Source organism: Cryptotermes secundus, unplaced genomic scaffold (assembly GCF_002891405.2).
Source record: "Cryptotermes secundus unplaced genomic scaffold, Csec_1.0 scaffold209, whole genome shotgun sequence".
NCBI lineage: Eukaryota > Metazoa > Arthropoda > Insecta > Blattodea > Kalotermitidae > Cryptotermes > Cryptotermes secundus.
Window position 1 is genome coordinate 710855 of NW_019727789.1, and position 27954 is coordinate 738808.

Genomic DNA, 27954 nt, shown 5'->3' on the forward strand with positions numbered 1-27954 from the left:
GATGTTGTACCTTTTGATCATGGTAAGGATACAGCTCTTCATCATGTAAAGTTCGCCATACCTGCATACGTGATACGCCGATGCGAGAGGCCATTCTACGAGTGGACAGAAGCAGACTTCTCTGAACCATCTCAAGAATGTTCTCTCGTGTGTTTATCTTTCGTACAACCTCCCTTTCAGAGTGCACAGAAACACTCGGAAGAGAATTCGCGTAAATACACTTCGAGATGGAATCCTTCGATCGGGAAAACGCCTTTGGTATTCTTCAACAGCAGCACGTGCATTGCCACCGCAAAATCCACACACAAAATGCATATCACAATATTCCACGTGTGAAAACACAAAAGGCATTTCAGAAACTCCGCACAACTAGTTACCAACCATTCACGACGCAGCCGCAACGTACTCTGTACGTAGCACATGAGCTTACGGCTAGTGTGAATCACCACTCAAGGACACACAAAGATAAGACGTCTCAGCTGACAGGTACAGTGCGTGAACCCGCCAGAAGACCACACTTTTCTCGGGCCATTATCTCCGTAACCGTTCAACTTTGGACATAGGTGTTTTGGGTTATATCGGCATACTTTAACATAAGGAACACCCTCCCGAAGTTTGGCACATTCCTGCTGGGACACTCTGTACATGGTATATAATTTAAGATGAATCGTTCTGTTCGTTTGAATTCGTTAAGCCTAGGAAGTAAAGTTCATAGAAGTTATTTTATTTACTAATTAAAACACTCTTTTCAAGTTTAACGCGGTAGGTCTGAGACACAGATGTCATGTTTTGACAGGGGGATGCAGAAGAAGGAACTGATATTCCCAACAGTTTCGTGCTCCAAGGGCTGTATTCTCGGGAGAGAACCTCGGTACCAGTTACAGATGCTGGGTGAAACTCGCATCTAATTAAGTGAGCAAATAGATAACGAAGAGTCTGCTAGAATATGAACCATATTTGTTCTAATTTTTACTTAATTACTTGTTGAGCAATCACGGGTCCGTAGGAACTTTCAGATGCCATTTGGTCGAGGAAAAAGATGACACAACGTAGATTTCATATTTTTATACCTATTGTTCGTTCACTGTAGGAAGATGTAATCAAGCAAGGCAGTGAAGACCGTCACTAAGAACATTAGTTTTTCTCGTAGCGATCTATAAAATGTAGTCACGACTTATTGAAATGTACAATAAATCCGATTAGCTATCCAAACCCCTCTACAGTCACTCCATCAAGTGACAATATTTATTATTATTAAGATTCTGAAGCAAATTTTTCTTGTTTCGGAACTAACTGCACGAGCCAGATGTATCCATTAGCACAAACAAGAAGTTCTGAGAAGAATTAATTTCTTATTTTCCTTTGATACGACAAGGACTGTATAGAAAACGATGTCTTCAATATTCTTATATTGTTGCGTGTATTCATTGTCGCGGTTGAGCCGTTGCCTAGCAACTATAGAGAGGATACACATAGAGACGCACATACTGATGGGGGGGATTTATGAAGAAAGCCATTGAGGTGGGTTCAGGAGCCATGATATACATACCAAGTTTCATAAACATTGGTTCAGACATTCAAGAGTTTATGGGGGGGATAGAGACAGAAATAGAAAGGAGATCGCTAGGCCTACTTTAGGAAAGGCTACAAATGAATAAAAGAGGGCTACGTACTCGTATATTTATTTATAGAACAAAATAATCGATGATGCAAAACTTGCTCATGAGGGGATCTCACTCATTCAAGGAGCTGAGCCCTTCTTGAGAAGCTGCCAATTATGCAGATACTTAGGAACTACCCAGCAATTTATGGAACCCGAAGGTTCATAAGAGCCTTCCACTGCTTCCTACCCTGAGCCATAACGGGGCCTAAACCAGGAACACTTGATTACGATTTTTGCTGCCATTACACATGATAAAAAGGTAAAGCTATCCCTGTAACAGGCCGTGAAGGCCCATAGGGTTGTGTGATATCGAGGCTCCCACATTTGCCTTAGACAGTCGGCTTACAGATGGCGGTAAGGTTGTTAGCCTTACACGCTGGCCTCCCTTTACTCCCCACAGAAAGATTCGTTGTACTCATTTCTGTTAGAGGCTGAATCGACCCCAGGGCCATAGCGTGGCTGGAAGGATTAGGTCAACTGAAAAATCCACCTCATCGGGACTCGAACCCGCGACCTTCGGGCTTGTAGCATACTGCCTCAACCAAATACGCAACCCCGTTCCCACATTACACATATTATTTATTTATTTTAATTGCTAGTGGGGTGAGACTAAGTTCCTTGTACTGAGGCTACATCTGGCCTATTGTACCAGCCCCAGATGATAGGTGAAGGTGATTGTGGAGCAATTGGTGGAATGAAGATTGGCAGGGGAAACCGAAGTACTCGGAGAAAACCTTCCCCAGTGCCACTTTGTCCACCATAAATCTCACTTGACCAGACCCGGGATCGAACTCGGGCCGCCGCTTAAGCTATGGCGCGGCCTCACATTACACATAAGTATTTTATCTATTTATTTATGGTTTATTTATGATACTGGCATTAGCTCATACTACTACGGCTTGTAGCGCCGGCACTATTATTATTCAAATAGATATTAGGGATTGAGTTGTTGTAGTTATGAGTATTTGAGGCTTCACAAGAACCCGTCATCAGTACTGTAAACACAAACGGTTCGATATTCGTGAAACTTGGTGTAAAGCGTGTCTCTGGAGACTAGTACACCTTGACAACATTTACAGTCCTGTCAGCTACAATACAAACCTGATGACAAGGCGCAATTGTGTGAAGGAGACAATATGAGCGTCATTCAATGAAGTATTTTGATCGATGTGGATCACAGTAGCCTCACGGTCTAAGGCATGAACTGTCTTCTCTCTCTTGAACGCTGGGATCGCGGGTTCGAATCCCACTCAAGACTTGGTTGTCTGTGTTTGCGTTTATTCTGTGTGTAGGTAGCGGCCTTGCGATGGGCTGATCTTCCGTGCAAGGAGTCCCACCCACTGTGTATATGATTAAGAAACGGAAAAAGCAGCCTAGGTCCAACAAAGGATCGTAGAGCCATTCTTACTTCAAGACGATAAATATTGAATATCTTTGTTTATTTACAGGAGCTCACTAGCTCAGATTATATAACATGAACTGACAGAACACTCAATGTACGTACATGGAGCGGTCGTGGCCTAATTTGCCCCTTCTGTCGGGATAGCAAATCTTAGGCTGAAATTTGAACCGGACCCCCTTCCCCCTCCGGATGCGAAACGAGAGTGCTACGCACTTGTCCGTCAGGTTGATGGAACATTTGTAACCCTAAATACGCAATCTGAATGGTGACACATTGAAATATATAACGTGTAAACTCATGCAGTAACAAGTCTGATTCATATTCAGGAGGTACCTTTTTCGAACCTCGGCCTCGACCAGCTACTGTCCTGATTGAGGATTTCGTCGTTTTCCTAGGTCCATACAGGTAAATGCCGAGATTAGAGCTTCAGTTGGGCCAGATCGCTTCCTTCCACATAATTTTAAATTTATTTAGCGTTACTGTCAAATTATTCGAGAAAATTTAGTCTGTTATTGCTATTGCTATTGCCAGCGTCGTTAAACAAACTGCAAATATAAAAATACAAGGACAACCGCGAATTTTGTTTGGGTTTCCTGGTTTCTTATGGCCTAACAACGTGGAGAGGCTATAAAATAACCGGACTCATTGTTGCGGACTCCCTGTGGCCATGGCAACAGCGAGCGGGGTGGCATATTAGCCTGTCCTCTCCTCTCCATCAACCCTACGACAACAGCGGAATAAAAGGAAACTCCGTGGCCTGTAGTCCGCAAGAAACTCTACAGACTGAGCGACCTCCGCTTGTCGGCGAAGTTAGTGCCAACTTTAGCGGATAGAAGGTGTCACGTGGTCAGCGCAACGGATTCCCACGGCCGTTAATCTCGGTTTTCTAGATCGCAGCCGCTATTCCTTGAAACGGCTCCTTAATTATCCTCACGAGGCTGAGTGGACCCCGTTCCAGACCCACTACTTCTCAGGAAAACTTGTAGCGCCGGAAATCGAACCCGGACCTCTGGATCTGTAGCCAGGAACTCTGACCACTAGACAACAGAGGTGGTGACAGTGTAACAAGTGGAAAATTCGCATGGAGCTGTGTAGGGGTCGGGGAGGGGACCTCTTTGAAGGTGATAACATTTCCATTTTGTGATTAGTTGAATAACAGATTTTAGAGCATGAACCCTGTTATTTTACATCGCAGAACATCACATAACACTTGAAATTCGTGAGATAAATGTGCTTACGGACATTGACAAGGATATTAAGGTACTTAAAATGGTGGCTTGCGAGATGACCCGTAGGTCCGTGTTGACGAAACCCGATGAACGAAAATCAATCGACCACTGCGTCAGTTAAGTGGTAACCTTCAACCTAAACCATGTTATTATTTATGGATGTGAAAACAACAGCTCTGCTTCTGAATCGTTTGCAGAAGACAGTCGCTAGGAGACAGCTGCTACAAACGACAAGCCTTAGCATCTGTTCCACAACCACGGCAGTTTGGACTTGCATTCATTCCTAGGTGTCTCTGTTTCCTTAAAGAGCGAAATGAGTATGGGACTCGCTATCATCATCATCATCATCATCATCATCATCATCATGAATTAGGCCCGTGTTTCCAAAATGGGATTCCGCGAAGTGAACATAAGGGTTCTGCAAGAAAACATCGTACACCACATAAAAATTTGAATGGCAAATATGTGGCGTAATCTTTTTAAGCTTTACTTTTCGTATGTAATTTTTGTTTCTTAACATTTTTTTATATATCATTTATTAGCAATCTGAATTTACATTCTATGAGCTAATTTGCTGTCATGTACAATAATTATTCTATTGTACTAAGTTGGCTTGAAGAGCTGTAATCCATCGATTACACCTCAGTTTTCCTGGAGATCGTTTGGCCAAGTTCGTCTTAGTCTTCTGTATTGTGTAGGTTGAAGGAGAGCTTCTATTGCGTTGTTGGGGTGAGATTCCAGTTTCTGATAATGTTTTTGGATTCTGTCTGTGATTACGGTTCTTACATATGGGATCTTGAGGTCGGTGTGAAGAGTTTGGTTTGACACGTACCAAGGTGCGTCAACTATGGCTCTAAGTATTTTGGATTGACTTCGCTGGATGATTTCTATGTTGGACCTGCTGGCGCATCCCCAGAGCTCAATGCCGTATGTCCATATGGGTTTAATTATTGTTTTGTAGATCAGTAGTTTATTATCTATTGTTAGGTGAGATTTCCGACCTATTAGCCAATTTATTTCCTTGAACTTAATTTCGATTTGTTTTCTCTTCTTCGCTATATGGTGTTTCCAGTTTAATGTTGAGTCCAGGTGTAGTCCTAAGTATTTTACTATATCCTGCTGTTGAATGTTAACATGATCTAGGTGTACTGAGGGGCAGTTACCTTTCCTGAGAGTAAAAGTCACATGCGCCGAGTTTCTAAAAATGTGTTTGTAAATACTTGCGATGGCGCTATAATTAAGTGTAATTACGAGCTGTGTGTTAAAGTGGTCAGTGAATCCAAAGTCATAATCACACATATATGTGACAATATAGAAATTAAAATCATGGCTTTCATCGAAAATTGGATCAAATTACATTAAACAGTAATTAAATTATAGGTAAATTTTCTGACTTCCGCTATTTACATTGTACTATTACACATTATCACGTGTAGGGGTGATTTATAGACGGGTTTTGGATTGGATGATTGGATTTATTGCATCTTATACATTCACAAATCGGAACTACAGGCAATCAGAGAGTTATCGCTGATCTACACACTTCACAGTTCACCGTTACACACGCACTAGCGCTCTCAGTCTTCACCAGTCGTATCCTGGCAACGGATTTATCACAGTCTCACTGTAACTTCAAATTACACATGAAGTCCTTCATAGCCGAATTCCTTTATTGTCATTTCTTCTCAGTCACTTTCGACTGCCATCTCCAGAACTCGACCCAATTCCCTTCCGACTACTGTTCTGTACTGTGCCTTCTTATAACTCCTCAGCACGGACTGCACGGAAAACCCCGTCTTCTGTGGTCAAGAATGCGTGTTTACTGGTCCGTTACCGAGCAATATATGTATTGAAGAAAGCAGTCTTCTGGGATTTGGCACCGTGTATCTGTGGTGTTAACCGACGTTTCGGAGGAACGTATCGCCTCCATCTTCAGGGTAGAAGAAAAAATATATAAGAGATCTGCAAGCAAAGAGACCGTGAGAANGTATTATTTACGAATTCGCTTGTGTCTACAGACCCGTTGCCTAGCAATGGGTATACATGTCACAATATAATTATAACGAAACTCTATGTGTTCTATTATGGTTTGTGTCTTGAACTGTTCCATGAAATGGATGGGTTGTTCGCCGAGAGATGCTGTCTCCTTTCTACGAATAACTTGAAATGTTAAAAATCTGTTAAAGCTGTACCTCTACTTCTACAAGATCTCTATTGTTATAATATTTGATCCGTTTTACCAAAGAATTCCAGTGATACATATAAACAACTTTGGCTAAATGAAACTCGGCATTGAAAGAATCAATAAATATACTTAACGATTCTGTATCAACTACTGGGGTTGATAAAGTGACTCTAGAGTGGATCAGATTGTGTCCCTTGACACTGGAGTCTAAAATCTGACACACTATTCTAGCCCCTAACAAGGGGTGCGTGTAGGGGAATATGGAAATGTGGATAATTTGAAGGTAACCTTCATTTCCATTCGGGTGATGGTTGATAAAAGGTACACAAACCCAAGCGTTTCCGAAATCGAAATACAATGCATAATGCACTATTACTACACAGACATAAAACTCCATAAGCACAAACCTTGGCCAATAACATGACTGCCTTTTGCGTTAAGCACATAGACCTATTTCCAATAGAGATCATAAAGCAAGGTAATATTTTTACAGTTTACTGTTGTGTTAAATGCGTCATGGGGGCCACCTGTTTGTTAGTAACTTACATTTCTGTTACACAACTCGCTACATGTAGGAGACTCATTCCTGAATAGTTAACTGTCGCTCGGTTACTCAAGAGATTCCCAGCAATTTATGGAACACACAGGTTCATTACCGTGCGCACAAAACCCTGCCACTAGACCCCATTTCCATACAGATAAATCCAGTCCACACCATCCCATTTCTCTATGGTTAACATTATTATTATTATTATTATTAATGTCTCATCTATGCCTAGGCCTTCCAAGTGACCCATTACTTTAAGGTATTGTCGCGTATATGCTGGTAGAGCGACAGTAGATAATGGGTTCGGAATTTGATAACTCGATTTATTGGATAATTTCGCACGTCGTAACTGCAATTAGTCATTACACTTTAGAGATTGCCGTATCTATGACACACAAACAATTATAACATATCAACTGATGAACTGCATTAGACGTCTTCCTTACGAATCGTCTCGAACAGCCTTCACTGCTTCTTATATAGGCTCAGCACTGACCGCATAGAAAACACGGCCTGTACTGTCGACGAAACTTGTTTACTGCTCGTTGCTTAACAATGGAAAACTTTTTTCTTACTGTTGGCCAACAATTTTTCTACGCGGAAACGTGTTTACCTAGCTCTTCTTAACAACGGATACACATGTTACAGTATTCTGACTTACACACTTTATGACGTACATCTCATTTCTCCCATGTGTGGTACAAATCAGGCCCATTTTATTTGCTTGAACTGACCATCCTAATAACATGCTGTGAACAGTACAAATAATGGAGATTTTCATTATGGAATTTTCTACAGCCAAATAATTTCTTCGGTATTAAAAGAAACAAACTCCATGGCCTGTAGTCCGCAAGCGAACTATACCGACCGAGCGGCCGCAGCTTGTCGGCAAAGTTAGTGCAAAAGTTTGCGGGTAGAGTGAAATAGATGTTTCTCTCTACCATTTCAGATTTCCTGCTGAAACTTCGGCGTACATTACATTAGCTATTTACGGCCTAACATCTGAACATTGTCAAAGGCCACTTCTGCACTAAAGGCTTTGAAATATGTATATTTCATTACAATGTCGTAACTTATCAATTAATCGTACGTAACTAAATGGAAAGCAGCTGTGTGTTCAGTATTTTCTTATACACGCAATACATTCCGGATGTATTTCAAAGCAGATTTTCCCTTGTCGGTTTATGGGCTCGAAACAACATTCATCCATATAATGCCTTCATCTTAAGCTTTATTTCCATAAAAATGAAGGCGAAGGCTGTCGCAACCGCAGCGTCAAATCCGAAGAGCTCTTAACAGATGTTACAAACTGTCAATCTGTTATCATAAATTGCTTGTTTTCTTCACGAAGTAAATTTGAATTTTATCGCACATATTTCTACATGATTGGAACTTTCAGTACCTTCAGGAGATTAAGACTCTCAAGCGTTAATTTCTTATAAATTATATATAAACATTCAGCTCGTACCTCACAGGAAACACATTATGTATTCGATACAGAGGTGTTTAGGGGAACAATCGCTGCTTATTGCGAGAACCATATAAAACACATAAATACACTGTAGAATTTTAGTACGTTAAAGCAGGTGATACCGTGATGATTGGGCTTTAAAGAGTTAAATATCACACAGGTGTCTTCAAGTACGTGAAATATACGTAAATACGTGGACATATCGAGCATAATCCATGAAGCATGGCCTTTCTTTTGAAGGCAATAGTTGCTTAGATTGTCAGGAAATTCTCCATCCTTAAGAGCCTGCAAGGCCCTAATCCAGTGATCAGTACGGGGCACCATGAGATGTGGGTGTGTGTTAGACTATTATTTATTAGAACCAATGGCGAGGGGGTAAGGAAAACACATTATTTTTGTTGCCTTAGTAGCCCTCCACTGAAACTGAATTGAATTATTATTATTTCTATTATAATTATTATTACTACTATTATTTTCTGGTGGTTATGTAAGCTGGTTTCACAGTTACCTATCCAACCGGAAATCCCAGGTCCGTGTTTCTGGTGTTCTTTCCTCACCCTTTGAAGTTCTCTCAGGTGTACCTCAGGGATCTGTCTTGGGACCCCTTCTCTTCAATGTGTTTATTAATGACATGTGTGATGCTGTTGCCCATTCTAAGTGTCTGCTTTTTGCTGATGACATCAAAATTTACCGAGCCATTAGTTCCCCTCATGACTGCTATCTACTACAGTCTGACGTTAACTCTATACAAGGTTGGTGCATTGCAAACTGTATGAAACTCAACATCAGAAAGACTAAAGTTATATCCTTCACCAGGAAAACCAACTTACTTATCTACGATTATAAACTTTTTCAAACGTCAATAGCCCGGACCGATTCTGTAAAAGACCTGGGAGTGTTTATTGATGCTAAGCTATATTTCCATGACCAGGTCAATTACATTTTCTCTCAATGTGCGAAACTATTGGGTCTAGTTCGTAACATTACCTACAATTTCTCTTCGCTAGACTGTATGTTCAGNTTATTATTATTATTATTATTATTATTATTTTAAGATTGCTTTATTTCGCTGATTTTTTCATCCTCTTAAAGACTAGTCACTTAATTTCTAACTCTTCTTCGGTCTAGACTGTTTAGGTTTCACTTCACATATTTTATCCTGTTCTCGAGTTATTGGTAGTTGTTAATTGATTTTATTGAATTTCTACCTGTTTTTAATACCAGTTTTCCTTTCATTCCTGCTTATAATTGACTTGTATGCTGTTGTAAAGAATATACGTGTAAATAAATCAAATCAAATTAAACGTAGCTTTTGATTTCGTTTTGCTCTAAAATGATCAGTTTTAACTTCCGAGAATACGAACGGATTATTTCTGTGTGAGCACTTGGAATAACCGACTTCGGTTGCTGCCGTGGAATACTGCAGACAAGTGTTTTCAGCTGTCGCTAGACAGACCGGCCGGAGAGCCATGACATCCTCAACTTTTATTGCGTCATGACCGTGACGCATTTCATAAAACAAAACACGTGCTTTAAGCACTAATACGTCCTAGTCCGCATACGAGAACCAACTTTCAATATCGACCGGCAAAACTTCCTTCCAATTATGCGTACATGGTAATTGCTTTTCCAGCCCATTCAGGGCCCAGGCCTCTTATTCAGTTCCCTAATCATTTTTCACAGACGTTAGGACTCCTTGGACGAGCGATCAGCCTGTCGCAATGCCGCTACCTAAACACAGGACAACACAAGCATAGAATAAACGTACACAGACATCCATGCTTTGAGCTGGATTCGAACCCACGATGTCAGCGTTCGAGTGAGCCACTGTGACTGGCGCATATGGCAATACTGCCAGTAAAAACGATAAACGAATACTTGTACATATTCGGTTTTAAAAACAAAAGGTAAAGAGACCCTTGTGTCTAAACCCCATACCTTGAGAGTGGATGTAGTAAAAGATGCGAATGATCACATTCAGGCTCCAGCTGATTTACCCCAGCAGAAAGATCTCTTGAAATAGTAAGAGGAGAGGATGCTGGGTGGGTCCCATGGCGGCGAAGAGAGAAACATATCCGTTCCGGGACAAAACTCCGGTCGTCCAGTCAGAATTCTGTCTCTGACAGTAACAAATAAATATGGGCTATTTGTTTATTTAACGACTTTTTCAGAGTAGATGTTATTTAGCTTCTGTGGCATCGTAAACAAAATTTGGAAGGTGCAATCCAGTTGGAAGAACGGTGAGTTTCTGTATGCGTTATTGCAATTTTGTATACTTCACTGGTGCCAGAATTAATTTAGTGCAGAAACAAACTTATAAATATAACAACCTATCGGAAAATATATTAGAGTTGTAACTTCTGTTGCTGGTCAAATTATTTTTCTAAGTATTTCGTTGATTATGCACTAAACCGAAAAATATTTCAAATAAAGGTTACTAATGTTTATTACATTTACATTTTATCATGTACCTTAGGATGAAATGTTTCCGAGAAATGTGATGAAATTAATGCATCGGATTAGCATAAGGTAAATGTCGCAGTGGATCACCGTGGGCCGGAATTAAGTTCGCCCCACATTTTTTTTTTCCTGTAGACCATCAACGCCAAATTTAATTGATATTGACTGAGGAGTTCCCAAGATGAAACATGAGGCGGACAGAGAATAACCTCATATTGTCATATGTTTTTATGTACTGTGACTACAGATGGGTTTTGGATTGATGACCGGATTTACAGCACACTGTTACACACACTAGGGTCCACATTCACGTCTTCAGTGTCGTTACTTGGTAGCGCCTTCCAACGGCGAGAGTTCCTCTTCCCCTGGGTTCCCGAACTGTCCCCGTGCCTCAGCTACAAGCTACTAACAGCATCAGCTCACAAGGACTGAACCACAGCAGTTCTCTGACTAACTAACTCGTCATTAACTGCAACAGCTAATTGTGCCTGCTTATAAAATAGCGGCAGGAACCGCGTCGAAAACACCTTATTGCCATGGAGATATGCTTGTTTGTGGAGCTGTTACTTAGCAACGGATGTTGTGTAGCTGCTTATTTCGCGGTCGTTGCCTAGCAATGAGCATACATGCCAAAATATTTTCATGTATTTCATTTCGTGTTAAGTAACGCATGAAAATTAAATGAAGAAAACACTGTAAAACGATGACCGAGCTCACAATTTACAGTTTGCAATGTATTGAACTCATGAATCTTCATTGAGTACTGCTTTCAGCGTTTCGGAATGGTTTTATGTGGAGTTTCGCATTTCTGGTTCTTGCTACATAAATATTGAACATGGGAAGAAACGTAACGTTCTCTTGATTACGGAAAATATTCTGACGTTAGTGCCAAGAGCTTGCAATCCGACTCCGAGGACTCGTGTACGATATGTTCTTGAGCACTGTAATACTTCTTGAGGTGATGAACTTCCGTTCCTTTCGAGACTGAGGAAAACTACAGCGCCTTACTCTCAATAAGGCTCTTGTATCAGTAGAGAAGGAATTAATTTTGAGACGTACGAAAAATATGCGTTTTTAGTCTCCATCGAATTTTGATTTGCAAAAGTTTCTAACAGATAATTTTAAGTTGGAAAGTAATTATAAATTACATCTCAAGCGACATACGTTGAATGATACGGACAGCATGTAAATCAAGGTTAAACGTCTACGATTTCTTCATATGCCCTAAGGACAAGAAACCACTTTTCACACAATTACCAAGTTACCTTGAAGATTGGAAGCAACGGTCCAAATGCGTGTTGACAAAATAAGTTGTAATTTTAAGTGTGTGTTAAATGAAAGCAAACTTATTCTATATTGTTAAAAATAAATAAAATCACAGAAAACGGAAAGGAAAAATTAAATAGGCAAAGGTGTTCCTGTGCTGAATTAATTAAGCACTACGCCATCACGGAGTATGGGGGAGTGGATGTATAGATCCACATATTCTTGACCTCGGCATTATTTGGAAGTGAGTGGTCTTGTTCACGCACCGGTCGCTTTACCCCCTAGGAAAGAGCCCTCGGTACCCATTGGATAGGAAGTTGGGTGGACTCCAAAGCCGGTCTTGACGACTTGCAGAAGGGAAAATTCTTAACTCTAGCGGGACTTGAACTCCAACCCCTCGGTCGTCCAGCCCGTAGCCGGTCGCTATACCGACTGAGCTATCCCGGCTCCCGCAGGAAATAGAGAACATGCTTTAACGACTTTAATATTATATTGTAGTAGCCTGCTGCACATCATTTATTGTTCAACAGATGTTCAACAGATGGTTCAACGTCTTACGTGAAACGCGTCCTTCTAGCACATAATGTGTCTTTTAAACTTATTTAAAGGTTCTGTACATTGAAGACTCGTAGTCTAGACACACAACAGAACAGGAAGAGACTCCCAACACCATGCAATACACGAGTTCGCAGATGGGAGCCACAAAGCGGAAGCAGAGTAGTTTCCACCAACAATTTTAAACACCTGATGATGACCAACGTCGCTCGAAACATGTAGTGCAATGTATAGCAGCTTTAAAATATGGGTTAAAATACGCATTCTGTGTATACAAGAAACTTTTAAATAAGTTGTAAAAGGACGCGTTGCAAGTGAGACGGTGAACCAGTGACATCTGTTGAACAATCTTTTAACGATATTAAGGGAATATATTCACAAACTATTTTACTATTTTGGTAAGGTAAAAAAAGTAAATATATGCCAATAACAGGCCGTGAAGAGCCGTAGGATCGTGAGGCGTCGAGGCCTACGGGTGGCTGTGAGTTTGTCAGCCTTATGCGCCGGCCGCCTTTTAACCCCAGAAAGATTCCTTGTGCTCATTTCTCTTGTAGGCTAAGTCGACTGCAGGGCCACAGTGCGGCTGGAAGGATTAGGTCAAAATCTAATGACCACATCGGGAAATGAATCCACGACCTTCCGGCTTGCAGCATACTGCCTCAACCAATTGCGCTATGGCGTGGTCCTTTACTATTTTGGTCGGTTAAGTAAAACTTTTATTTCGACAATATGCAAAATCAGCAGTTGGTAAAAATCCACAAATAACTTACAAACTCGTCAATTAACTACATATATCAGAAACTCAGCACCAATATTATCAAAACAAGTAAATATTTAACTACATACTTAATTATACAAAGCAAACTAGGCGCTTATCTCTAGTGGTGGACCTCGAAATTTCAACTACGAGAACAGGAGATCACTGGAAACGATCCTGAAGCCCTTTCAATCTAGATTAGTTCAATGTCTGGAAATGCTTGAAATCATATCGTAAATTTAATCTAATATAAAATTGTCTTTAACTTATTTAGTGAAAATAAAATTACTCTTATTACGATAAACGCATGACTGGGAAAGCTGTAAACAAGAAATTTCTGTGACTGGCTGTATTGACTTTTCCCAATTTCCGTGTCAGAGACATACTGGAATAGAACCGGATGTTTTCTAGCCCGATTACTCTGCTAACCATGTTTAGTTGCCTTACACGGATTATGCAAAGCAGTGCAAAAAGGAAGAAAGAAAAAGGGTTAAAAGGTTAAAAGTTGCTCCGAAAGCATGATTAGTAGAAGCCTCACTTAATCGCAAATATATTATTCCGTTTTTATTTGTGGACCGACTCTGTGGTCTAGTGGTCAGAGTTCTTGGCTTCATACAGATCCAGAGGTACCGGGTTTGATTGCCAGCGCTACAAGATTTTCTGAGAAGTAGTTGGTCTGGAACGGGATCCATCCAGACTCGTGAGGATAATTGAGGAGCTACTTGAATGGAAAAATAGTGGCTACGGTCTAGAAAACCGAAATTAACGACAGTGGGGATCCGTTGCGCTGACCACCTTTATCCGCTAAAGTTGGCACTGACTTCGCTGACAAGGGGTAGTCTCTCGACTAAAGCCACGGAGTTTTCATCTGTGAATCATGGCAGCATATGCAAAAGAGAAGCATTCATTCTTAGCATAGTCAAGTTCATGCTGACATGGGCTTAGACGCCGCCGTAGCGTCTCTCCGTTTCTGTCAACAATACTGACGCTTGTGGAGCCACGATAACTCAGTCGATATAGTGACTAGGCTACAGGCTGGGCGACTGAGAAATTGGGGTTCGATTTCGGAAGGGGCAAGATATTTTCCTCTTCGGCTAAACTTCCAGATCGGCTGTGGGGCTCATTCAACCTCCTATCCAATGAGTACCGGGGGCTGTTTCTCCGGGGGTAAAGCCGCAGAAGCGTGAAGGTAGGGCCGACATTAAAAATGGTGGAGCTATACCTCCATTCTTTTACACGTCTTCATGAGTTAAGAAGCCTAGAGATCGATGCAAATCTCATGCTGACAGAAGCCGCTCTTAATTCCCCAAAACTGATGAGAACAACATGGCTGCTATGCGAACTTGTGAGGACGGAGAGAGACTGTTGCCATTTAACGTAAGATCCTGAGATTTTGTGCCGTGTTTGATTCTCGACAAATATGACAATTTTCGTAATTTTATACGATTAATTTATTTGGTACAGTGTACAGGCGGTTAAGTGATCTCTGTATATAAGTTTCGGTTTTAAGATCATAATGCCACTCAGTATAATAGCTAGTGTACGGGATGGGCGACCGAGGAACGGAGGCTCGATTACAAACAGGGACATGATGTTATCAGTTATGCTGGTTACATGACTAATAATGGGTTCCCGGATTAGATAAATCTATGTATTGGACAGGCACCAGGAGCAACTACAGATAATTATAAAACTTCAAAAGATTACTGGAACAATAAAACATAAAGTAAAGTCTTCACAACTTCAACTCTTGGATGTTCTTGGAACGAATTCAGTGATTTAAGTATGTAAGAAGCCAAGTCCAATTCCTTAATTCCACAAGTCAGTGATTAAGTAATTCCGCAATCCCGTAATTAATTCTTCTGGCAAACTCTCCTGTTATGTTTCGGCGAACCGTGTAGAAGTTAGCTCTTTCAACAGTACAGTAATTGCGTTCTTAGCCGTTACTGTGCTTTGAACAGTTCTTTGTCGTGGATATCGGTTTTTAACCAGTTAAATTTACACTTCGTGTAACAAAACCCTAGTAATCGAAGTTCTATAGTTGACTTTGTTACCTAGGAAATGTGTTTACCCAGCCGTTTCCTAGCTCTGCATGTTAGAGTATTATCTTCTTCACAGCAGGCCCGTGTGGAGGCGGGTTCGAATACCTCCACCTTGACCCTGCGAGTCGTAGGAGGCGACGAAAAGGGAAGTCTCGAATTTGAGACAGTAAAATATGATCTCGAGCACCAAGGATCTCGGACCCGAACGAACCATTAAAGTTTGGCATTTTACCTTGATATATAGGTAGATAAACATACCTATATCTAGCATGAAAATTTTCTGTATATTAACAATTACAAACATGGCGATGATGCGAAACTTTGAGGTTATATCTGACAAATATTATACGTACTAGTGGAAGTTATACTCATAAAGGAAATAATAATTATATAATTATGAATTTATAGGCTGCGCTATCCTCTGATCATGGACTGAAGCATTTGAAGGTAAGTGGAAGTTGCAAGTTCTATCCAGAATTTCTTGCTATGGCACATATTATCACTGTCGACGTCTAAGGTTCAACTCCTTGAACTTTTAACTTTCTATTAATCAGTTTTGATATGCCCTTAAATAAGTTCATATAACGTTGATATCTCTGATTCCTTGAGCTCTCATTTTAAGTGATCTGTGTTTGTGCTTCTAAAAGCAAGTTATTTTCAGCTACGTCCACATTCGAATATTGCATATGTGAAAGGATTTTGAGTTAATTTCTTATAGCTTCAATCCGATGTGTAAATTTCGTAGAGTTAATAAGGCACATACTAGTCTACGGTAATCTAAGAAGCGTGGCTTCATTTACAACAGAATCCAATTCTTCTCCACTATATGGCCTCTGCCTTAATGTCATTCTGCACTTTTTTAAACCACTTCAGTTCGGTTCTTCCTCTTTGTTAATAAGCTAAACACATTTAATATTCTCTGCTCTTATGAATAAAGGGCTTACAGTCTCTCCAACACAGAGCTCGACGTCTAGATGACAGATGAATGTCAACGCGCAAATTTCTGTGTTGTATTGGTCTGTTCAAGTTGAGGCTTCGCGTTGGGATTATATCGTATCGAAGCAGTATTGTCAGAGACTGAAGAGTCACCAAGTTGACAAATTTAATTCCTGTGACAATTTTGTATGGGTGTGAAACTTGGTCCCAGATATTAAGGGAGTATATAGAGTGAGCGTGTTTAAGAACAGTGTACTGAGAAGAATATTTTGACTGAAGAGGTATAAAATTGCAGGAGGTTAGAGAAAATTTCATAATGAGGAGCTTCATAACTTGAACCCTTCTCCAAGTAAAATTAGAATGATCAAGTCAAGGAAGATGCGATGAGCACGGCATATAGCACGCGTGAAGGGGAATGCATAGAGTGTTAGTGGGAAATTCAGAAGGAAAGAGACCATTAGGATGACATAGACTTATGTGGGAGGATTATATTAAAATGGATCTTACAGAAATAGGATGGGATAGTATGGACTGGATTGATCTGGCTTGGGACAGGGACAAGTGGAGGACTCTTGTGAACATGATAATGAACCTTCGGTTTCCACAAAATGTTTGTAAATTCTTGAGTAGCAGAGCGACTTGCAGCTTCTCATGAAGAAATCAGCTCCAATGAATTAGTTTATTAATTTATGTATTGTGTAAAAGGTTACCGACCTTATTGCAAACAGCATGTAAAAGAACATAAAAGAGAAGAATACCAATAGAGTACTATCCTCTGGGATATAACGCCGTATAGTTTCGACGTTTCGAAGGAACATGTCGCCGCCAACTTCAGAGTCTAAAAGAAGCAACGCAAGAAACCAGCTTGACGCAGGTAGCAAGCGCAAAAGACAGAAATCTTCATAATCACCGTTGCGAGAATCTCAGATCATAAGTACTAAAATAGTTTACCATGTACAAAGCTAGGAGAAAGAGGAATTAAGGGAAACAGCCTAAGAGTTTAAGACTACTGAAGAGATATCATAGCAGAACACACGGTTCCATGCCTGACATGATAATAATAATGATACTGCATTAAAGTCAAGAAGACAGCATAATGAATGACATTGTCCATTCCCAGTTAAAAATTATGCATGAGAGCATATGAAATATTCATCTGTCATCAATGAATCTGAAATCTGTAACGACAGGAAGTTAAATGTGTCTCTTGTACTTAATTGTGTAATTAAGCATCACAACATGAAGGCATAAAGAGGAGTAGAGTTATAACTCCATTATGTTTTAGTTTGAAACGGATGAAGGTGATTAGTCAGCTTCATGCCCCTGACCCTTAAAATTCTTGGATAGAGCCCCTGTTGCCCATTGGATAGGAGGCTGGGTGGGTCCCAGAACCGATGTGGACTTTATGGAGAAAATAAAAACAATACACTTTTTTTTTGGAAAAGCCGTCAAAAAGAGATGAACAAAAGGGCTAAACATGCCACTGGCAGCAATGGACAAAATATCACGAAGATGGCCGACCAAGCTGAAATGTGTCTGCCGGTGAACTTGTATAAACAGAAATACTATGATAAGTGCATATGGACAGCAGCAAGAAATACAGAATGTCCGGATGAAAGGTATCCAAAATAAAATAATTATATCTCAGAAATCATATATTATACACATTAATGGGTTACACTAATACAAAGGGGAATTATCATTTTTTTCTGAACATATAACTTTCTAAATAAATTTCAGTGTGGGCTCCCTTTGTGGCATGACAAATATCCAGACAATATTCGGCTTCGTTCCACGTTGTTTGAAGCATGTTTGGTGTTACCGTAGCCACAGCGTCCCTTATGTGGGCTTTCAGGTGTTGAAGCTCGTTGATCTTAACCTGGTAGATAATGTTCTTCACATAAGCCCACAAGGAAAAATCCACTGGGGTTAAATCTGGTGTCCTAGGAGGCCAAGCAATTGGTCCATCTCTGCCGATCCTTCTCCCAGCCATCTCTGCCCACGTGATCCCCAACATGGTGGCAGAAATGTGGCGGCGCCCCATCTTCTTGGAGGAGAGTTGAATGAGTACATAAATTGATGATTGAGTAAAAGGAAAATTTATTCCTGAGCGTAATTAACTAATCACGACGCTACGACAAAAGTGTGGAGTTATAGCTCCACGATTCTTGACCTCGGCATCAGGTGACGGTACGTGGTGAGCTTCACGATCTGCCGCTTTATCCCCCGCGAAAGAGACACCGGCACCCATTGGAGAGGAAGCTTCTGAGCCCCAGAGATGGGCTGGAAGCTGTGGAGTACAAGAAGATCTTGTTCCCCAGCCGGGAATCGATCTCAGGTCTTCCAGCCCGTAGCCCGTCGATATACTGACTGAACCATCTTCGCTTGGCTCTATGAATACTTATAGAGTATATGTGGTGGTTCAATTTCCGTCATTTAGAAAGAATGAGGTAAGAATATGCTCTGTGCCAAGTTTAGTTACAATGGACAAGCATGGCTATACAGGAAGAGGAAGTGACGTACGTTATGTGGCCCTACCTGTTGCTTCTTCCAGCTGTCAGCGAGTTGCAAAGGCTTCACCCGGATAGCACTGTCCAGCCAAGAAAGGGCGGGCTCAGGGCGCGATGTGGGAGAAGCCATTTTGTTCCAACCTTCAATGCCTCTGCAGATACGGAAAAAATCTTAGGTTAGCACACCTCTATCTATCTATGGCTCTACAGCCCTTGTAGGCCTTGGCCGCTTTTTCAGTTTCTTGATCCTATACACAATCGGCATAGACTCTTTTGACGGGGGATCAGCCCGTCGCAAGGCCTCTACCTATACACAGAACATAAAGACAGAATAGACACACACAGACATCGTCATTTGAACACACGATCCCAGTGTTTGAGCAGGCGAAGAAAGTTCATGCCTTTTTTTTATTGCTAGTGGGGTCCCTTGTACTGCGGCCACTTCTGGCCTATTGTACCAGCCCCAGATGATAAGTGAGGGTGATTGTAGAGCGATTGATGGAATGAAGACTGGCAGGGGAAACCGAAGTACTCGGAGAAAACCTGCCCCAGCGCCACTTTGTCCACCACAAATTCCACTTGACCAGACCCGAGATCGAACCCGGGCCGCCGCGGTGGGAAGCCAGCGACTGACCGCTTGAGCTATGGCGAGGCCCTAAGTTCATGCCGTCGCCCGCGCCGCCACTGTGATCGGCGCCTCTCAAGACAGTCCGGAGAAAATGACATGACAAGAAGCTTCATTATTTGTACTCTTCACCAAGTGTTAAAAGGGTGATCAAAAATCCTGAAGAGAAACGACCACTTGAGAGGCAAAGATTAGGTAGGTTATGGGAAATTTGTCCCTGGCCTTAATTAATTGAACACCATGCCATGAAGAAGTGTGTAGAACTGGAGGTAAAGCTTCACAATTCTTGACCTCGGCAGCAGATTTAACAGCTCCTCCCCTCTTTACCCAACAACTGATAACTTAAAAGGGTGTGGGAGCTCCATTCGTCCATGGTTCCTGTGTTGCGTCCACATAAGATCCCCTGATAGACTTGGGTGGCCAGGTTTTTAGCATACTCAAAAGAAAAACTATTATCTCCACAAGCAAATATTTAATAACAAATGATAACAATAACACCAAAATAAAAATAACAGAGACTAAACACTTTGCTTTAACATAACAAATATGCATGAGCTTAAATGGGCTCGACCATCTTAGTAGAGAGAAACCCAAAGAGAAAGAAGTCACAAAAAATATACATATGATAGTCACTCGTAGCCGTCTAGAAAATTTGGCTAAACTCTCGTAACACTTCTAGAGAAACCAGGTCATAACATTTCGCCACTACCTAGACACACAACAACATGAAATTGGGCAACGGTAAGCCTAAGCAAAATAATAATATTACATCGAATAAACTCACGCTGCAACGTTCCCAAATGAAAATAAATTAAATAAATCTCAATTATACTAAATGGGGCGGTAACAAGCCAAAACACACACCAAAGTCCCTTAAGTCCTTGGCTCGAGTCCGCAAGCGAACTATACCGACCGAACGACCGCCGCTTGCCAGCGAAGTTAGTGCCAACTTTAGCGGATAGAGGGTGTCGCGTGGTCAGGTCAGCGCAACGAAACCCCACGGCCGTTAATCTCGTTTCTCCATACCGGAGCTGCTATTTCCTTGAAATAGCTCCTCAATTATACGCACGACGCTGAGTGGACCCCGTTCCAGACCCCACTACTTCTCAGAAAATCTGGTAGCGCTGGGAATCGAACCGGGACCTCTGAATTTGTAGGCAGGAACTCTTGACTACTGGACCTCAGAGGCGGTCATTTAAAAGCCCAGCAAACCTTGTTGCAAAGCGCCTAACACTCACGTTGCAACGAGGCGGGCCCNAACTTATTCGCTTGACCGCTGGCAAAAGAAAATACTTTTTCTCAAGCCTCAATACCTAGAGGAAATCACATACTAGAACATCTGGAGGAGGGGCTGGTCACGTGGTAAACGGGAATTGTGGGATTACGTAAACCGGGAAAGTAATGGAATGGATACCTCAGGGGGCTGGGATGAAGGAAGAGAGGACGCCTGGCCGAACGCCAGAATATACGTTAATCATCATGTTTCTTTATATAAGGTCTATTATTCTATCATCTGACAGTAATTACATAGCTCTAAGGCAAACAAATGCATGAAGAGCGGGAGGTGTGAAGACAAGACACAACGTCTCCATCCAGTGGACACCCTGTTACAGACAGCTCTTGGTGATTTACAGTTGTGGGAGCCCTGAGGCAATCAAAATGCAGAAGCCCCAGGGCAATCGAAGTGTGGTGGCCCTTACCAATAAATATAACTTCAGGTTATAACAGGTAAAAAAGTAAAGATGTACCTTTGTTTAACTAATTAAACACTAGGCCATGAAGATGTATAGATCCACGTACACATATTCTTGACCCCGGCACTAGTTGGAGATGAGTGGTTAGCTTCAGGCCTCAGCCGCTTTACCTCTTGGGAAAGGGCCCCCAATATACCATTGGGTAGGAGGCCGGGGTGGCTCCAGAACCAGTCTGGACGACCTTGAAGATGAGAAATTTTGCCCTCAGCGGGACTCGAACTCCGACACTTCGGCCGTCCATCCCGTAGCCAGTCGTTATACCGAGTACGTTATCTCGGCTCCCATATTTTGGGTTATGACGATTCTTTATTCTCTTTGTTCTTATTTCTTAGAGTAACTAAAATTACAAATAAGTGTTCGTGATTGTAGAGAAGCAAGTGACTCAACAAAATCTATGGATTCTGCTTTCGGTTTGTGGAAATCCTGGGGCTACCGTCCCGGTCATCAGGCCCTGCATGTAACCGCTGCATCGGCCCTGAAGAAAACGCTAAACATATTGAAGCATGAGGACAAGCTTCAACAGAAACATAACAGGCAAAACAATTGGAACAAGACACATGACAGTTGAAGACACTAGAAGAGAGAGAATCGAAGCAACAATTGGCAGATACTTAACAGTGATGGAGACGATGATTATGAAATATGTAAATACCATCCGGGTCTGTAGCTTCCTTCGGGCACAGTTCTAGACATGAACATATTCTTTTGTAAATATGCACAGAAATGTATTTAAGCGTTTACATGAAATGGCTGCCGGCTTTTCCTGAGCTGCTATAGAAGACATCGTGTGTTCTTGCTAACACAAGGCCTTCTGCGGAGGGAAAGCTGTTGCAGACCACAGTTGTCTCTCAAGTATATATTCTATTATTTATTATAATAAAACATGACACCTAGTAACTGATATAGTTACTGTCCAAATGTTACTACATGGAAAGAGTGCCTGGGTGGTCTGAAGAGACATCTGGCGAGATGGAATTCGTTAGACTAGCTAAGGGATGTAAATTAATATACAGGCTTATTAACAAAAACATCAGAATACAAATGAATATGCAATGTATGAATATATCTTTAAACAAAATATACCCAAATGTCGTAGAGCTACTGGCTACGAGCTGGACGATCGAGGGTTCGAAGCTCGAGTCCCGGTAGGTTCAAGAATTTTCTTTTCTCCAAGTCGTCCAGACCGGCTCTAGGGCTCACACAGACTCGTATCCAACGGGTACTGAGGGTAAAGCGGCCGGGGCGTTAAGTTGAACACTCACCTCCAACTAGTGCCGAGGTCAAGAGAACGTGGATCTATACCTTCACTCCCCCATACGTCTTCATGGCGTAGTGCTTAACTACTTAAGCACAGGGACACCTTTACCTTATTAAGTTGTGGCATTAAGATCCCAATTAATTAGTCCCGTTCACACATTCACAATTCTCTTAATTACCTCCACTCGCTCTTCTTCACTGTAAAGACCGTCCTCATGTGACATGCGCGGGAAATTCTTTGAATAAACGACAGTTAGAGAAATGTCCGGCCCGGGCACAATTTCAAGGGAACGTAGTGGAAAAATATTTAATTCGCTCTGGATAGTAATACAAGACAGGCTCTCACTCAAATTACACGTAGCGTCTACTGGTGTGACGGATGGCCAGAGAATAACTAATTGGAACACATATGGAAGGAAGCCGTCGTAGCCTATTTGAAGACACTGTCCCTTGAAGGGCGGAGAAAGAAACAAAAAGACGACGGACGGTTTTAAGGGCCGAGATTTTAAGAAAGAACCTTCCGCACACCTGTGGGAGGGACAGCTCATTCGGTACAGAGATGGACTACGGGTTGGACGGCCGGGATTCAATTCCCGGCAGGGGAAAGAGATTTGTAGTTTCTCCACAACGTACAAAAGGGCTCTCGGTTACACCAAGCCTCCTATCAAATGGGTACCGGTTACCTTTCCCCGGGGTTAAAGCGGCCAGGGGAGTGAAGCTGACCATTTACTTCAATCTAGTGCCGAGGTCAAGAATGGTGGAGCTATACCGCCATTATCCCGTACGTCTTCATGATGTGGTGCTTATTTAATTAAGCAGAGGGACAATTTGACCTTTTTTTAACTTCTGTACACGATGGAAAATTTCTATTCGACCGTGATGTTAACTTGGTGGGCTTTCGACGTCACAATAATGACCTTCGGATTCCACAGCAGGCAGGGGGTCGTGTCAGAGATCATGTAACTAGTCGCGGACTTCCCACAGAGGCCATCCAGGTTCGGTTCAAGGTCAGGTCGAGCGGGATTTGTGGTGAACGATGTGTAGGAGGGAGTCCCCTGCAACTTCTCATATCAACTATTCCACATTCATTAATCATATTATACGTACCATCCGAATTCATACAGTTTCGGCACCGATGGCGTCACTAAATAACCAGCATAACAAACAGCGCGGGGGGACTTTTTCAGTAATGGAACGACTGTTGTATCCGGCTCTTCTGTGTTGTGGTATTGTCTAGCCTGTGTAATGGTGGATATCATCGCTTCAGAAGGAACCCCTCCAGGAGCCCTGCTCCATAATATTCGTGAATTGAACTGTTGCCTATCTCTGCATGGGGCTTTGTTTTTCCAAACTGTAACTGTTCCTAATAGTCAATCACACTGCCCGGCGATCTAAGGAATGAAGCGTCTTCGCTCTCTCGAACGCTGGAATCGTGGGTTCGAATCCTACTTGAGGCATGGATGTCTGTGTGTGATTATTCTGTGTTTGCATTGTTATGTTTGTAGGTAGCAGCCTTGAGATGGGCTGATCCCCCGTCCAAGGAGTCCTACCGACTGTGTATAGGATTAAGAAACTGAAAAAGACGCCAAGGTCAAACAAAAGGACTTGTAGAGCCATCGACAGATAATTGTTCCGAATTGGTAGCGTTTCTTCTTTTATTTGGAACAAGAATTACATATCACCTTCCTCTTACTAACGACACAAAATTATAAGGCGAATGTGGTAAAAACTACACTAAACTGGTTTCTCATTTAACTGATAACGTGTCAATTATAGTTTCACAATGTTGTGAAGCACACAAAACATAGCAAATGTGTGACCCCCTTCGTTTGGACTTACACACATGTAACAAGGACGCCAATCATGAAATACACATCGTTTCAGAAAAAGAGCAGAAGAAAGAAGAACAACATAGCACAATATTTTTTTGCATAATTTTAAATTATTTTATTATTAAATTGGGACAGAAGAATGGGACTTATGAATTAGGTACAGTTTTCTTTCTTACATAAGAGAAACATATCAGCAGTTAAGAGGGTAGAGTTCATTAGTGATAAGATGTCATACATAAATAGTAAGAGGTCTGCCCCAACAGAAGTTGAAAGACAGCTTCTATGAAAAACTAAAATATGTTTTCCATAAATTCACTAAAAACAATATGAACATTTTGTTAGGAGATTTCAATGCCAAAGTAGGTAGAGAAGACATTTTCAAACCAACAAATGGGAACGAGAGATAGCACGAAATTAGAAATGATAATGCAATTAGAGTAGTAAACTTTGCCACATCCAAAAATTTTATTTTCAAAGTACGATGTTCCCACAATGTAATATTCAGAAATGTATTTGAACATCTCCTGATGGAAAGACGCACGACCAAACTGATCATATTTTGATAGCTAGGAGACGGCATTCGAGTATACTTCATGTCCGTTCGTTCAGGGTAGAAGATTGTCATACTGACCACTATCTGCTGGTGGTAAAATTTAGGGAGAGACTAGCAGTGAGTAAGCAAAAGACGCACAGAGTTCATATGGAGAGGTTCAATCTCAGGAAAATTAAACGAACCACAGGTAAAGAGCGGTATCGTGTTGAAATCTTGATACTGGGGAACGACTATATCAAATTAAAGTCTGATTCAGGAGGAAATTAAGAGGAGATTGAACTCGGGTAATGCTTGCTACCATTCAGTCCAGAACCTTTTGGCTTCAAGTCTGCTGTCCAAAAACAAGAATCAGAATATACAAAACTATAATTTTGCCTGTGGTTCCGTATGGGCGTGAAACTTGGTCTCTGACATTAAGGGATAAACACAGGCTGAGGGTGCTGAGGTGAACATTTGGACCGAAGAGGGATGAGGTAATGTGAGGTTGGAGAAAACTGCTTAATGCGGTGCTTCATAACTTGTACTCTTCTCCAAGTAAAATTAGAATGATGAAGTCACGGAGAATGAGATGAGTAGGGCATGTAGCACGAATGGGGGAGAAGAGAAATGCATATAGGATACTGGTGGGAAAGGCGGAAGGAAGGAGACCACTGGGAAGACCAAGACGTAGGTGAGTGAACAATATTAAAATGGATGTTAGTGAGAGAGAATGGGATGGTATGGACTGGATCGATTTGGCTGAGGATAGGGAGCAGTGGAGGGCTCTTGTGAACACGGTAATGAACCTTCGGGTTCCATAAAATGTTGGGAAGTTCCTGAGTAGCTCCACAATTGGCGGTCTCTCAAGAAGGGCTCATCTCCATGAATGGGTGAATATTATCAAACAATTTTCACGGGAACTAATTTGGTTCACAGAATAATAAACATTTGGACTTACAGCTAGATTGTGTTACAGTACAGTATATAACAAACAAAGCAAGTCATCATACTACGTACCCGTATATACATGATGATGGCCCTGTGTGGCCGAAGTATGTTGTGAACTTGCAGGAAACATGGACTGTGTGGTGATCAGGCCAATTATCTGTGACGTTGCATTGAAGATATACCCATATATCAAAACTTCTATAATTGCCTGACCTATCATACATCACATGATCTTTGACATAAAGATTGCAACATAATTTGAACACATGCCGAAGAGTTTATTTTCCAAGCACAAAGAATATGTTCCGAACTACTTCAGCCTTCCACACTACAGATAACTCTCGTCTCTTCACAATTTCTGATGTTCTGATTCATTCTATGACTCCGGCTAGCTCATCCAATATTCAGCCGTAGCCCTGCACGTCGTAGGAGGCGATGGAAAGAGAACCCAGTGCCTGGGGGGTATGACTGGGTCATCCTGTTCCTGGGGATATAAATACATGGACCTAGTCCTCCAGTTTTGGGCAATCTCGATTCTGAGATAGTAAAATGTGGTCATGAGTCTCGCGAGACTCGAACCTGAGAATGATTGCGCTAGCTGGGACCAGCAGCAACGGTAAACGACAGACCCATCCTCTCGTCAGAGGGGACGTTTCATGCGGACTATGATTGCTAGTGTTCACCTGAAAAGAAAATCTGGCCGTGAGTCTCAAGGGTCTTGGCGGTAAGTCGCAAGTCGTAAAGCGATTCTCACTCTGACTCATCCAACACAATGACTAGAGTGTGAGACGGGTAACAGGAGAATCAGAGATCGACACCCGGCAGGGGTAAAGATTTCCTGTACTCGACAGGGTTCAGACTCTAGTGGCCACTGAGCCCCATATCCAGTAGATATTAGGGGTTTTCCCAGGCGACCAAGCAGCTGGTGCGTGCAGGTGACAAATACTTCGGCACCATATAATGCGGATGTTAAGAATAGGTGGAGCTATACCTCTGTTCTACATAAATTTTCATGGCTTAGTCTTAGCTAAGCACAAGAACAAATGTCCTTACCCTTCCTAATTTAGTCTAGTCGATCGCAGTGGTCGTGCGGTCTAAGCACGAAATGCGTGCGCCCGTTCGAACGCTGGGATGGTCTGTCCGACTTTCCCCTGTTGTTCTGTGCGTAGGTAGTAGCCATAGGAGCCTTGCGACCGGTTGATCCACCGTCCAACTGTCTATGATTAAGAAACTGAACTAAAGCGAAGTGTTTCATAGAAACCTTATGCGCCAAAAGGATGCAACAGGAATAACAGGATAGGTAGGTAGATAGATAGATAGACAAATAGAATCTAGTCTAACGATTTGATGCCCCTGGCTAAATCGTCAAGATTTCAGAGATTTATTATAGGAAGTTCCGAGAGAGATTGTTATGGTTCATTTAGACAATTTTGAAAATATTGTCAACTGTAGAAGTATTTGTTTGCAGTCTTTGCCTTTTGGTGGGTAGACATTACATTTTAGCCACAAGCACCCAATGGATGGGGTTTCAATTTTCTTCCCCCAGTGACATGATGATAGTAAAATGACAATAATGGTGGTCAAGGGGTATCGTAAACAAGGTCAGGCCTATTACTACACACTTGCGCGCGCACGCGCACACAAACACGCACGTATGCACACAAAAACATCCGCATTCGATCCATTTTGTCTCGAACCTGTAACCTTCTACTCAAAAGGCGACTGTCTAGGAACTTTACAGGGCACAGAATGAGATTGGATGGTTTTGTGTACAAAACTGAGAGGAATGAAAAGGAAGAGCTGGCAAGTACCCGGAGAGGCAGAGAAAAGCAAAGAGAAAACCCAACTAAGGCAGCTGTTCAGCGACCAGTTTCGAACAGGATAATCCCAAGTGTAATTCAGAATGATACGGTTAGCAATAATGGCTAGACGTTTATTTATTTAATTTATTTATTTACGGTTTATTTAATAACTCCGTCAGAA

At 41.7% G+C, this 27954-nt stretch overlaps 1 protein-coding gene across 2 annotated transcripts in view; it reads right to left on the reverse strand.

Moving 5' to 3' along the window:
• LOC111864979 (hexokinase-2) overlaps positions 1–27954 on the reverse strand; it is a 68449-nt gene that overhangs the window by 37965 nt on the left and 2530 nt on the right. The window contains exons 1-2 of one of the 2 annotated variants that reach the window (XM_023852640.2): positions 26041–26229; positions 19052–19175 (exon numbers count right to left, since the gene is read on the reverse strand). In XM_023852640.2, the coding sequence (XP_023708408.2) occupies positions 19052–19175; positions 26041–26195 (279 nt within the window). In that variant the 5' untranslated portion in view covers positions 26196–26229. Of the gene's footprint in view, positions 1–19051; positions 19176–26040; positions 26230–27954 lie in introns of those variants that run through there. The other variant, XM_023852639.2, reaches the window with a different exon arrangement.